Consider the following 13,347-nt stretch of genomic DNA (forward strand, 5'->3'; position numbering starts at 1 on the left):
ATCCCAGTCCCTGCTTGTCCCTTCCACATGGGCTTAGGCTGTAATTTTTTTAAATATTTTGCTGTTTCAAATGCCTGGCTGGTGCAGCCACACTACATACCAGATTAGGGGAATGAGCTGAGCTCAAACTAACTCCTGGTGGTTTGGTTTTAACCAGATGAGCTCCTCAAACCAGCTTCCTGTATGGAAATGCATCTGCCTAAACTGGTGTGAGCGGGGAGGGAGTGCTGGGGTGGGGACAAGTGGCTGTGGCTGCAGCTTGTGTAAGTTGTCTGGCCTGGGAGAGTTTAACTGCAGTTTAAGAGCTGAACTGTGTGGAGATGCTCACCTTCAAGAAGCCTTTGAAATATCTTAAATGCGGTGCTAACATTTGAAGTCTGAAAAATGCAGTGGTGGTGTGGAAAGCTGCTCAGCTTGTGCTGCACCCTGGCTCCAGGGATCTCCTGGACAGACAGGAGGACGCCATCCAGGACAGCCGCCTGCTCCAAGACCTGCACCGGAGCATTTTACTAAGGACTTGCTTCTTGTGATGCTGTTGAAATCCGACCTAACCAGCTCGGGAGGCGGGAGCTTGGGCTCTTCCAGATGCTCGGGCACAAGCCCAGCGTGGCGCGGCTTCCTCTGCCAGGATGGTTGGCGTCCAGTGGCAACTCCGGGGAAAAATCCAGGTTGGAAAAACTCGTGCTGGTTTGTGGGGCTTGGAAAAGTCTGCAGTGAAGCATTTGGGCTGGGTTGGGCTGTGTCAGGTTGCAAAATGAAACTATTTTGTATTTGGGAGATTTTTACTTATAACTAACTTGGTTTTGACTCTTTAGGCTGAGTTTTTGTAGGAGATTTTTTTCCTGCCCCAGTACCCTATTTGTTTTGTCTTCTATCAACAATTGATTTCTTTGTAACAAACTTCCATACTCTGAATTTGAAAATAACTATTCCAGAGATCTGTTTAACTACTAGTTTGTGGTTTTCCTCAATGACCCGTATCCAGCTTTCGGTGTGGCTGGGAGTGTTAAAGGGGAAGCGGGCTTGTGCTGGCTGTTTGCTTCAGATGGGAAAAGGTCTACTTAAAAAAATGCTGGTTATCTAAGCAATTTCTACTCTGATTCAGCAGTTTACCCATAACTGAATTGCAGGGAGCTTGTCTTTAATGTAGACTGAAGTAATCAGAGGGAAATGTAGATCTCTTGAACTTGAATCTGATTGGGTTTAATTAAACAAAAAAGCTTATTTCCTGAAAAATGTAGATAGCTAGGGAAAATGTGGCTGGATGCTGTGGAGTGAGCATTTCCTGTGGCTGATGAATTTGTTCCACATTTTCCTTATTTCTTCAATGGTGGGTTTCATCCAGGAGGTTGGATGAGGGACTCTGTTTGGGATTTGAGTTGTGCTGTTTGTCAGTATTCTGTGTCTGTGAAAACTTGGTGGGAATTAATCTTGAAGACAACCTAAAACCCAGTAAGATTCTGATCCCCAAAAAGAAGGTAGTTTCCTGCTGCTGGGGATCTGGGCTAGAGCAGAGCACTTGTGCATTTTCATAAATGCAGAAGTGTTCCATATTCATATGGGCAAGTTATGGTTGCTGTGGGAACTGAGTTGTCAGAGCAATGTGCCTTCATCCTCTCCTCCCTACAGCTGCATTATAAACGGGTTTTAGGGCCTGTCCAAAACAAGCAATCTGAAAACTAGACTGGAAGAATTAACGCACTGAAATCCCCTGCTGAAGATGCAGCGTGATGCTCTCGGAGGAATATTCAATGCTGTTATAGGTGCTTGATAGTAATGTGACTGAGTTGGCACTGCAGCTTGTACTAGTGCTAGTAGGGGAGAAGAAAACCCCATCCTGGTGAAGAGCTGGGAAGGCAGAGTGCTGCCAGCAGTTGTGGTTTTAGCTGCTCTCATCCTGACCCCAGTGTTTCAGCTCCCCCTTGGTGATCTGGAAATGCTGGTTCTCCCCAAATCAATGTGGGGTGACGGTGAGGTGATGGCAGTGGCCTGAGTCTTGCATAGGACATCCAGCTGATGGTGGGGCCTTGCTGGGCTTGGCTAGTGGTCCAGGATGTGGCTGTGCATGTGGCAAAAGAGGCTGGGGATGCTGTCTGGGCCGCACGTGAGGGATAACGTGACAGGCTGGAGTCACTGCAGCCTGGCTGGTGTGTGCGAGGTGTACATCTGATGGCACAGTGGGAGGGCGCGCAGGGAGGAGGAGGAGGAGACAGCTGCTGCTGCTTGGGAGCTGGCTTTTAAATGCCCTCTGACTCAGATTTCGGGTAACACAGCTGAGCATCTTGTGGTTTTATCGGCCCCCAGATCCCTGCATTAAACTGGAATTCTCAGACTATGAACCTGCTGCATTTCCTTAGGCTGTTGGCACAGGCTTAAACTGAAGCAAGAATCCGGTGTCTCCAGTACCGTGGGCTTGTGAACACCCCCTAGGGAAGGGGAGGGCTGGGAAAGGGGGGCACCAGGCAGAGGGAAGGTAATCAGGCCTTAAAATTCCTGATTTGAATTGGGTCCTGTCCTCTGTGCCAACATGATGTGCTCGTGTGGGCTGGACTGGGATGGTGGACATCTCTCTGGGTAGCAGCAGGGTTGAAGGTTATCCTCGTTACTCAGTGGTAAACAATGCAGAGTCAGTGAGGCACAGTGGCCAAGTTGAACCAAATAGATTATGCTAGCAGAATTGCAAAGCTTTGCATCGGGCTCTGAATTAGAGCCAGCAGCTGGAGGCTGGCCAGGACTAAAGTGTTTTTGGGTTTTGTGGGTGGAGGGAGGCGGGGACAGGAGAGCTGGGTAGCACTCGAACTAACTGTCTGCTCTGTCGCTGCTGCTGCTGTCGGCGTTGCTGGGGGGATCGCTGCCTCCAGCTGGGCTGCGGTGTCGGATCGGGGAGCCCTGCTTTTGTGCTGCCTGCCTCCCCCCTTCACTGGAGCTGTACCTCTCCTCCTGCTGCCTTGTCTTTTGGGGAAAAATCTTCTCCTTTCTTCTTACCTTTGATTTTGTAAGAGCTGATGCAGTCTTGCATGGCTGAGTGACGTCACTGTCAGCACAGTAAGCATCAGCAGCCTGGTCACATGCTGACCCAGTCAGTAATGCAGACGGGATAGGAAGGTGGAGGGGCTGAGGGGGGTGGGGGGCTGGTTTCTGGACATATGGTAGCCCTCCCTTTTGGGGTTCAACTGCTAGTTGCAGAAGCTGTGGCTTCAGAGCAGCGCGAGACCTGGCTCGGGGCTTAACGCTTCGGAAAACTCCTCTTTTTAAAAAAGAAAAAAAGCAGCCCTGAACTCTCAAGCTTCTGTTTGTTCTCAATCTGAGCAGACTTCCAGGACTCTGAAGAAGCAGTGGCAAGCAGGATGCTTTTCCCCACATCCACGCAAGAGTCTTCCCGTGGCCTCCCAGACACCAACGATCTGTGCCTTGGCCTGCAGTCCCTCAACCTGACAGGGTGGGACAGACCCTGGAGCACCCAGGACTCCGAAGCTGCAGCACAAACCAGCCCACAGTCCGGTGAGTCTGCTGACACATGCAGCAACACTTGTTGGATTCCCTTTTTTATTTTGGGGGGCTTTTTAAAGCTAATGTGGAGCAATTTGCTTGTGTAACGGAGTGCTTGCAGTTGCTGATGGGGGCTTCTGGACCTGTAATGCTTGTATAACGTGGCGGTTGAGTTGGGGAGGCTGTGGCTGCTGTGCCACAGCCCCCTCTGCTCTGCTGTCAGTTCACTGCAGACGAAAAGTGCCCAGGCATATGTTTTCCTCAGTGCTGTAACAACCTCACAGAGAGGGGAGAAATCCTCTCCCTGCATTTGGAGGGAGTGTGGGTGGGGGTGTGGTGTCAGGAGGCTGAACACATGGGGTGGGAGTGATGCTGAACTTCACTCCAGCAGCCTGTGAAAATCCCTGGGGGTGGGTAGCTCTGTAGGCAGGGGTGTGTGTGCTTGGAGAAGGTAGCCCCCTTACCTGACTGTGAGTATCCAGACAGCACCACTTGCTCCTACCCTACAGTGCTGTTGCTTGCCCAACTCTGCCCATGGGGTGTGGTAGGTGCAGCCGACTCACAACTTCAGCTGGCAGCTCGCAGGCTGTGTGGAAGATGTGGAGGGATCTTTCTCCACTCCCACGTTCAACTAGAAATAGCGGTCTGTGCCTAGCAGTGGGCTGGAGGAGATGCTGTGGAATGGCTTCTTGCTTTAACTCTTTTGGTCCAGCACAAACCTACGTGCTTGGCAGGGTGTGGGCTTGCAGCCACGTGCTGCTGGCTGGTTTGCCCTTCCCCCTCTATCCTCTACAGTCTGGTTTTGCAGCTGGGATCAGATGGGGAGGTTTTGGGGTGCTAGAGTGATGCAGGGTCCAGTTAACTCTTCCACAGGCACCAGCCTTCTCTGTAAAATTGCAGGAGGAGAAAGGGGTGCTGTGTGCACAAACTTAATGCATCTGCTTGGCCTGGTGATGGAGCAGGGGGTAAAACAGGGAAGAGTTTGCTTCCCAGCCTCTGAGGGCTGTAAAAACCAGTTTCACAAATAGTGCTGTGCTCATTCAAGTAGCAGTCCATGGAAAGATCTAGTGTTTTGGCAGAGTTTGTACAAGTTCAGCCTGGTTGCTACAGAAACTCATCCCTTTATAGCAGCACGCTGCTGCTTTGTTAAAAGGGTAGTGCATCTGTGGGCAGACTTGGGTGACACAGGAGGCCCCAGGCGTCAAGTCTGTGCTGACAGGAATGTCGATGGTTTCTGGGGTGGCCTGGGCAGTGGGATTTGCTCACAGATGTTTGGGGGGGACAAGGGGGTGCTGTTGACCACCTCTGATGTCCAGGGGATGCTACTCTCAGGATAGGTAGAGCTTCTGGGACACAGTCCTGGATGTTGCTGCATGGGTTGTAAAACAAAGCAAAAATAAATCACTTGTGGGGTAGTGGGGTTTGAAACAACAGCTTGATCAGCACAGCTCACTGGAGTTTTTACGTCTGATTTCCAGCAGACTTAGGGTCCAGGCCTGCCTGTGGGCCCCAGCACTGGCACTTACAGCCTGACTGCAAGCAGACCCTGGTAGTTTTATTAAGCTTTGCTGTGCTCCAGCACATCGTCCTCTGGGCTTCCCTGAATGAACCAGGGAATACCACATGCTTGGTATCTGCCTTCTTTTTGTTGCCAGCTGAAACCTTGAAGGAGGAGGGAGAAATGAAAGTTATTCTGGTGTAGTAGTGCCTTAGAGCTCTGCACCAATGGCTGTTAGACTATGGGGCACCAAACCCATGTTATAGCACCTTTACGTTAAAGAGCGCACTTAAACATCCCTGCTCAATGGTGCTGCTGCTGCTGGCAGCCACAGCGCCTGGGTCTCAGTGCACAATGGCGCTGCGGAACAAGGGCTGTCGCACACCGGGGCGGCTGTCCCAGCCCCACCTGATCCGCTGGAGCAGTCTCCAGCGCTCTGTTGGCCAGCTTCCCACCAGGCTGTCTTGGCAGAGGTGCTGGTGTCTCTGCAGCTCTCTGGCAGGCAGACGAACAGTGTTTGCACAAGCCCCTGGCCGGCCCTGTGCCTTGCAGGTTGGGTGACAGGGCCAAGTGGAGTGGGGGGGGGTGGGTGTCACTGTCAAGGGTGAAGGGGCCTCTGGTTTCAGGAGGGAGATTGATTTGGTGGTGATTTGAAGGTTCTCTGGTGACCTCTCTGCTCGCAAAGGTTGCGTCTGGTGTCAGGTGCCCTCGCTGACTGCAGTGCATTGAGCTGGAGCTCCCACCTGCCGCAGAGCCCTGGGAAGGATCTGAGTGTGGCACTGCCCTGGGCTCAGGCCATCTGCACCCCACTGCTGTTTGTGACAACATGTGGAACAGCTGCTAGAGGATGGCACGCAATACTGTCTGGAGAGGCCTGTTCATCTCTTCTCACTCCTGATATTCCCCTTGGTATGTGAGGGGAGCATGGCAGGCATGTGACCCAAATGCAGCTGTGCTGCTTGCACAGAGGAGCCTGGCTTACAGAGGCTGTGCACAGGTCTAGGGCTATATAGCTGGGGGTCTCATGGTCCTGAGACAGTGTTCTTCTTCTCAATCCCACCTTCCCATACTGAGTGAGCAGCAGCTGAGCCAGGAGTGCTCGTTGGCCTGGGATGCTGTTGCTTTTCTGCTCTGAGAGCTGTGGGCATGGTGTACACTGACTGGAGAAGTGAAAGGCTGGTATCTGTGCACAGCTGTTGTATCACTTCAGCCTACCCATATCTGCAGAGCCTCATCTCTTTTTCCTCCTCTGCGTGGGCCCTGGAGTGGCAATGTTAAGCTCCTTGGGAGCAGAGATCTTGTAGTTCAGGAGCATCTTCTGAGGTGCTCCTCTCTGGGTGGCAAGGTAGTGTTCCTGTATTTGAAAGCTGTACAGATCTGAGGAGCTGGCAGATGCTGATGCTTCCAGGTGGCCTGCCCGTGCTGTGATGGAGAGAGGGATGTAGAGAGGATGCTGCTGTGTCCAGGTACTCCTGATGCCCAGTGCTGAGGCCTGGGAGGCTGCAGCTGGCCTGGCCCTGTGGGCTGGGGCCTCCGGAGTGTCCTGAGGGCAGGTGAGGCTGCAGCAGGGCTGGGATGTCTCTGGGGACAGTGCTGCCAAGCAGAGCTGTTATGCCACTGGCGCCCAAGTGTTTGGAAGGTTCCAGCAGTGACTCAGCTGCGCAGACCCACAGGGTTGGAAGGGTGGAAATGCAAAAAAAAAACCACCTAACAATCAGGCTAAAAATACTGCTGATGTGGTCCCCTGCAGTGCCTGAGCTTGAGTACTGATGAGCTGGGACCTCCTCTCCTGCCTGCGTAGTCCCTGCCTGTGAGGAGTGCTCGGCCTGGGAAGGACCTTTGGCTGCCAGCCCTGCTGGTGTCACCTTGCACTGCCAGGGCGGTGTCATTGTGCAGCTTGGTGCAGTGGGATCAGGTGCCAGGGCCATGCCGGAGGAGGCTGGATAACAGCAGGGCTGGTCTGTACACTCTAATCCTGCCTATGTCCCCCTTCCCAAGGGGCTGCTGAACCTCTTGCACCCAGACAGGGTTATTTGTGACAAGTTTTGCTCTTGGGTCCAGCACTGTAATGTTCTGAGGGGGTGTGTGTAGCCCTGAGAGTGTGCCGGATGTGCTGGAGAGAACCTCTCCAGGAGGCAGTGGCTGCTGCAGGCTTGAGCTGTCAGCATTTACATGCTGTAGGACTGAACTGCTGTCTCATAGCAGGGAAGGCATCTCAAACCCGCTGCTGCCACTAAGATCTGTCAGGCTGGAAATACTTCAGCAAGTCCCAGAAACCTCCTCTGTGGCCTGTGGAGGAGCCTTTGCAGGAAACAGGCCTTGAATGTTTCCAGCCCTGTCATTCCTGGCTGTATTTCTTGAGGCAGCATTTCCTTTTCTTTAAAGTAGCCTTGTAGTAAGCAGTCACTTACTTTGAGACCTGCAAGTTTATCTCTCCACAGAGGCAAGAAGGGGTTAAGAGGCAGTGAGATGGGACTGCCCTTGGTGGTATCCTTTACCTTTACTGCCCTGTTCCTCAAGGAGCACAAGCAAATGGGGTCTTGATCCAATTTTTGCCTAGAGAACAGGTGACAGCAGTACACAGGCAGATCCGTGTGCAGATTTTGGGTCTCCCCAGCTGGTTTTTTAGCTTGTGTGCCAGCTGGCCTGGCCTGCCCTACATCGGGAGGCTGAGACTAACCCTATGTGGGACAGACAGACTTGCCCACTGGGAAATCATCCTAAAAACAGTCTGTTAATGCTAAGTTTGTGATGCTGACCTGCAAGGATGTTTCCAGGAGGATCAGCTTTTCTTCCACAGAGGACATCTGCCTCTCTAGGTGAGCCTAGCCTGATCAGGTGAGCCTTCCTGATGGTGTCAGATGAATGATATTGCTGTATCTGCCTCTCTGCTTGGTGTGTGACCCTAAAGCTGCTGGTGCAGCAACAGATTTGAGCTTTTTTTCTTTCCTTGGATTTGCTCTTGAGACTGCAGCTCCAGCCCTCTCCAGGGTGGCTGCTGCTGTCTCATCCTTTAGCCTGCAAGGTTACAGCTCCAGTTGCTCTGGTGCTGGGGTGCGTTGCTGGATCTTTCCAGCACTTGGTTCTCCTGCTTCCCAGGGCACAGCAACTTCTGCAGTAAGCTTGAATGTCCTTATTATTTGCAGTTGCTTAAAATCAGCTAGGCTAGGCCTGCAGGCGGCCTGTGTGTTGCTGGCAGATAGCTGAGGCCTCCGAGTGTGGATCACTCTGAAGTCTTCAAGGCAAAACCCTATCTCTGAAGGATGAAAGAGAAGATCTGTTTCACGGAAGGCAGCGTGGTTGTTGTCATGGGCTCAAAGCCTTTCTTCTCTGTAACAGCAGGAGGGACTCTAAGCTGCTCCCCTGGGACGGGCTGTTTTCAGACTCCTCAGAAATGCTGTGTGTGGTGGCAGACACCTGAGAAACACTGCCCTAGTGAGCTGCTAATCGGTCTGGGTCTGGTGGTTGTTAATAAGAGGCCTTCCTTGAGCTGTTGGTTTGGGTGTTCAAGCCGCAAAGCTTGTGGAAGAACTTAGAGGGTCAGAGGATTTGGGGGAGGGAAGTCTACCAGATCTCCCCTTGTGACTTAACTTGCTGCTACACCAACCTATGGTGCAGAGTACCTGCTCCATTGCCACCTCTGTTGTGTCCCTCTGCATGTTTGGGTCTCTCCCTGTTCTTTTACCCACTGTCTTTTGCACAACTGGCTTTAGAAGGTGATCACTGCCTAGATGTGCCCTTAACTGCTGTAGGAAAATCCTCCTTGTGCTAGAGGAAGGTTTCTGAGGTTCATTCTGGTAGAAGAGCTCAGCTTCTAGGGTGTAACCAGAGTGTATTCAAGAAAGACTTTACTCTCTTAGTGACAGGTGAGCACTCGGGTCCAGGGAGTACTTTACCCTGAGACTTGTTCAGATTTAAGCTCAAGTCTGCCTAGAAAACTCAAAAGGCTCCATTGTAGTGTGGATGGTATGACTGGTTATGTTGGGGCAAGACCCCTTCTTGCTGGACTTAAACCTGCATCTGATTCAGGCAGAATGGTAACCAAAGACTTGCTGATGGTGGGAATCCTGAATTCCCCATGTTTTTGGTGGTGTTTGTTGCCTTGGAAGGAGGATGGTTTTTCTCAGCAGCTGCATGTTAAGCCTTGGTCCTTCTGGACCAGCCTTGCTCAGGGCTTTGTTGTGGAACCACAAACATACTGGTGGTGCCTTCAGTGTGGAGTTAATTGTAATAATTGTGCACGGGAGCAAAGCTGGGAGCTGCTGTGACTTGTGTGGTGGCCTCCTTGGCCATCATGCTTCAGGAGTGCCCGAGACGGCCTTACTACAAGCTTGCCCCATGCCATTGTAGCTCCTGTAGCTCTTTTCTGAGGGTGCACTTGGCATGGATGCTTAATGGGCACTTGTGTCCTGAGTGTGTTTCAGCAAGGGCTGCTCATGCTCCGTGGTCTGATTTTTATATATATATGTATGTATATATATTTTCAACTACTAGCTGGAGCCAGCCATGCTGCAGAGTAGAAAGCAGAGAGCACTTAATAGCTGCAGACTGCTCATCTGGCAGCAGTATTTGATCCGTAACGGAAGAAAATATGTATCAAATAAGTAAAACAAGTATCAAAACTCTGAGTTTGGAATTGGTTTCTAATGGAAGTAGCTCTTAATCCACCTCTTAAAGCTTCCATTTGAGCATCTCCTAAACAGATTTCATTTGCGCTGATGCTGTAAAATAATGCAAAATGATGAGTAACTGAGATGAGAACCTAACCAGCATCTCGGCTTGTATCCAGCGAGGACTGAAGTGGGTCAGGGCACTCTTGTGCTGGAGGTGGCTTGCAGGAGCAGACACGCACCACCCAAAACCTTCTGTTGGGGAAGGATGTCTTATTGCAGCCTCTGGAGCTACCTGGTGATGCTGGTGTGAGCAACAAATACATTGGGCTCATGGAGCTTGTCTATAAGTTTTTCTTTACTCAAGTTGCAGTCTGAACTGTGTGTCGGCTCCTGAAATCTGCCTTAATAAGCACGTTCCGTTTTGAGGAGAGCATCAGAGTGGCTGTTTGGTAGCCCTGAGCTACCCCAGGCAACTAATAGCCTGGCTTTTTTTTGTGACTGATACTGGAGGTAGTGGCAGGGTGGTTTATATGTGTGCAAGCTTTGATTCCGGGAGAGATTCATCCCCAGGATTCTGCCAGATGTGGTGGGTTGTTTTTTCTCCATCCCTTGCACTGTTAGATGTCTAAGCAACGGCTGGGATGCTCAGTGAAAGGCTTTGCCTGCTGTAGCTCATTGGTGGCAATAAGGTAACTCTCTAAAAAAGACCCTAAGTGTGTTTTTGCCTCAGTGCCACCATTGGAAGGAACACTAGGGACAAGGCCAGCGTTTGCCTGGTTTGTACAGCTGAGATCCTGCTGAGATCTCATGCAGTGACTCCACCTGGGAGTGCTGTGAGAGGTCCTCTTGGGCCACCTTGCTGTCTTTTAGGGTGGCAGTGTAACTCAAGTTGGAAGGGACCTTCCAAGGTTATCTAGTCCCAAGCTCCTGCTCAAAGCAGGATGGGAAAGCTGCTAGAGGGTGGCAAAAGTAGCGTAGCCCAGGGGGGCTGGAGAAACTAATTCCATGGGCTGTCTTGTTCCCAGAACAAGGCTGGCTTCTGAGCTGGCTCTGGAACAGTCCACTTCCAAAAGGTACATGGTCCTTGCTTGTCACCACACAGGTGCTTTCTGGTGCCTGGATTAACAACAGGGGTGTCTTCAGCTGGTGCCGCATCTTCTGTCTTGGCACCTTGTGCATGGTCCCTTTGGGCGCTGGCAAAAGAGCTGAATCACAAGTGATGTCTGTGCTGCTGCCAGCTCAGAGGCTGTGCTCAGGCACGGCAGCAGCCGCTGTCCGTTTGAGACGGCTGCAGGGAAACGCCTGGCTTCCCTCCCTGCCCCTCTGGCATGTTTTCTCCCCAGGAGTGAAGAGGGAAGGTGAAGCAAACCCCTGAAGCTGTGATTCTGCACCTGAGCCTTCTGGAAGGTAACTGGGAAGCTGCAGGCATCACTGATGGTACTGGCTGTGCCAGTCTCCTGATGAAATATGTGGCTTTGTGCCAGCTGAACGCCTTAGTCAGGCTTGTGTGCCATTTTTCAAATCAGATTGCATTTGGGACTGAAGGTTGTCTTTTTTTCAGTTGTTTTTCCTTTACTGCAGCCTGCTGTCTTGCCCAAAGGGATACGGCCACCAGCCTGCTCCCCCTATAGAGAACGTACTTTCCCCCAAAGGTGATATCCTGATGGATTCAACACCCTACAAACTGCGGTGAAAATGAGTCAGTCGCATCCTTGTTAGCACCTAAAGTAACACATGCTGCAGAGTTTGCACCCTGGATGTTGCAGCAGATAATTGAGAGGAGTTTGGTACTTAAATATAGAAGTGTTTTGTTCTTGAGGCTTGTGAAGCTGAAGCTTGTTGTGCAGAATTTGACCTGAATATGTTGGCTTTTAAATCCCTCTGGGACTGATACATGTTAAACCCTGCTGCATTTCAATGTTCTGATCTTTTTAAAGACAAACGCAGTTGTGGCAGTCTGCTTGGTGAATGCAATTACGGGCACGCTTCTCATCCTGAATTGTGTTTTAGCTGTCTTTACTGATTTTATATTTACCTTGGGCATCTGTTTTCTGTTTCTAGAAACACAGTGGTAAGTTCCCTGCTGCCTCAAGAGGCAGCAAGGCTTGTGGTCAGCTGGGTCCCACCAGCGCAGGAGGACCCATGCTCTCTGTTAATGTGATAAGCTGCTCCGTATTCCTACTTGTCGCTGTTTCCATTTTTCAGGGCATACCGGGGAAGTGACTTACCACACTGATGCTGGAACCAAGAATAGACCTTAGGTGTCCTGACTCTAATTCTGTGGTTCAGCTGTGGGATCGTGCTGCCTGTCTTTATTCCCCTGTCCCCTTCTTGGCAAACCAGAAATAGCTGCCTGAATATCCTCAGTTCTTCTCCGCCCCACATGAGGAATCTGTCAGGGCAGAGGTTCCTCTTTTGTAGTTCAGAAACAAAAAGTAGTTGCTATTTAGGTGACAGTTATTGCTGGTTTGATCACATCTGCAGCTCTGGGAGGTGCTTTTCTTGAATGTTGGCAGTTGGCTCCAGATGATGGAGAGTTCTGTTGCATTGTACAGCTCTGGAGATGTGTGTGCCTGACTTCAGGTGACTTTTCTCAAACAGCACTGACTTTTCTCCATTGGAATAATGGTAATATAATCAAATCAGGAGGATTTGAGCTGGACAAGACCTCTGGAAATACCAGACCCCCTCAGATGAACTGAGAGCCTAAGGATGGAGATTCCCTCCACTTCTCTGCACCGTCCCATGGCTGCACCACTTAAGAGGAAAGTTGTGCCACTTCTCTTGCTGCAGCTTTTCCTGTTTCTTTGTGCACTGTAGGAGCCTGCAAGAGCTCCCTGTTAATGACTGAACAGAATGGGAATGTGGTGTCTGCCTTCCGTATGCCAAGCAAAACCTGTTCCTGTACAGTGTGTTGTGGCCCTGTGAGTGTCACCGTAGCTTCTCTTGGTGTCCCCTGCCACTCCCCATGCTGTGGCTGCAGCTGTGCTGGCTCCTTGCTGGCAGCACGAGGTCCCAGGGCTGCGGGTGTGAGGCACTAGAACTTCACTTAAAATTAGTCTGGGGTATTGATTCCCTCTTCTCCTGCAGCAAGGTGGTTGTTTTAAGGTGCTTGTGTGCGATGGAGGGGGGAAAACTCACTCTGGCATCCTGGCTGCATGGCTGCCATAACTACAGAGACATTAACTGTAGCTGTAGGTGGTTAAGATGCCCGTTTGCCTTTCAGACATGCAAATGTTTCCCTTGCCATGGATTTGCTTGGTGTCTGTAGGAGGTGCTGCTTTTTGGCTGACTAAAACATTCAGCCTGCTCCCACCCTACCGGGGCAGAGTCTGGCTGGGCGGTAAAAACTGCAGACGAGCTGTTTTTCTGGAACTGCAGCAGGCTATTGTTTAGGACATCAGCTTTTTTTTCTTCGTTACAAGCTTATTTGATAAATTACAAAAGAAACTGCACTGTGTTCCATCTCCAGGGCCTCGGTTGTGCTGTTTCCCTCTTCCTCTGCCCTGCCCCAAATGTGCAGATGGCTCTGCAGCCTCTGTGCATGGCAGGTGTATCCATGGTGGCACTGAAACCCATTTCTTCTGCCTGGCTTCTGTTGGTAAGAGCTTTCCTATTGATCTCATCACCTCTGCAAGGAGGTGGGGGCAGAAGGATGGACTTTCAGTGTAATTGGTGGATGAAGGGAAGGATTTGATACTCTGCCATCCCTCCTGTGCTGAGTAATGTCCCAGTGGACAAACTTCT

At 51.0% G+C, this 13,347-nt stretch overlaps 1 protein-coding gene across 9 annotated transcripts in view; it reads left to right on the plus strand.

The window, feature by feature from the left end:
- CPEB1 (cytoplasmic polyadenylation element binding protein 1) overlaps nucleotides 1-13,347 on the plus strand; it is a 38,747-nt gene that overhangs the window by 11,429 nt on the left and 13,971 nt on the right. For 5 of the 9 annotated variants that reach the window (XM_065077178.1, XM_065077177.1, XM_065077171.1 and 2 more), the window contains exon 3: nucleotides 3,313-3,501. In XM_065077178.1, coding sequence (XP_064933250.1) covers nucleotides 3,313-3,501 — 189 coding nt within the window. Of the gene's footprint in view, nucleotides 1-237; nucleotides 669-2,761; nucleotides 3,046-3,312; nucleotides 3,502-13,347 lie in introns of those variants that run through there. The other 4 variants (XM_065077174.1, XM_065077175.1, XM_065077179.1 and 1 more) reach the window with 4 other exon arrangements.

The sequence above is a fragment of the Columba livia genome, chromosome 11 (genome assembly GCF_036013475.1).
Source record: "Columba livia isolate bColLiv1 breed racing homer chromosome 11, bColLiv1.pat.W.v2, whole genome shotgun sequence".
Taxonomy (NCBI): domain Eukaryota; kingdom Metazoa; phylum Chordata; class Aves; order Columbiformes; family Columbidae; genus Columba; species Columba livia.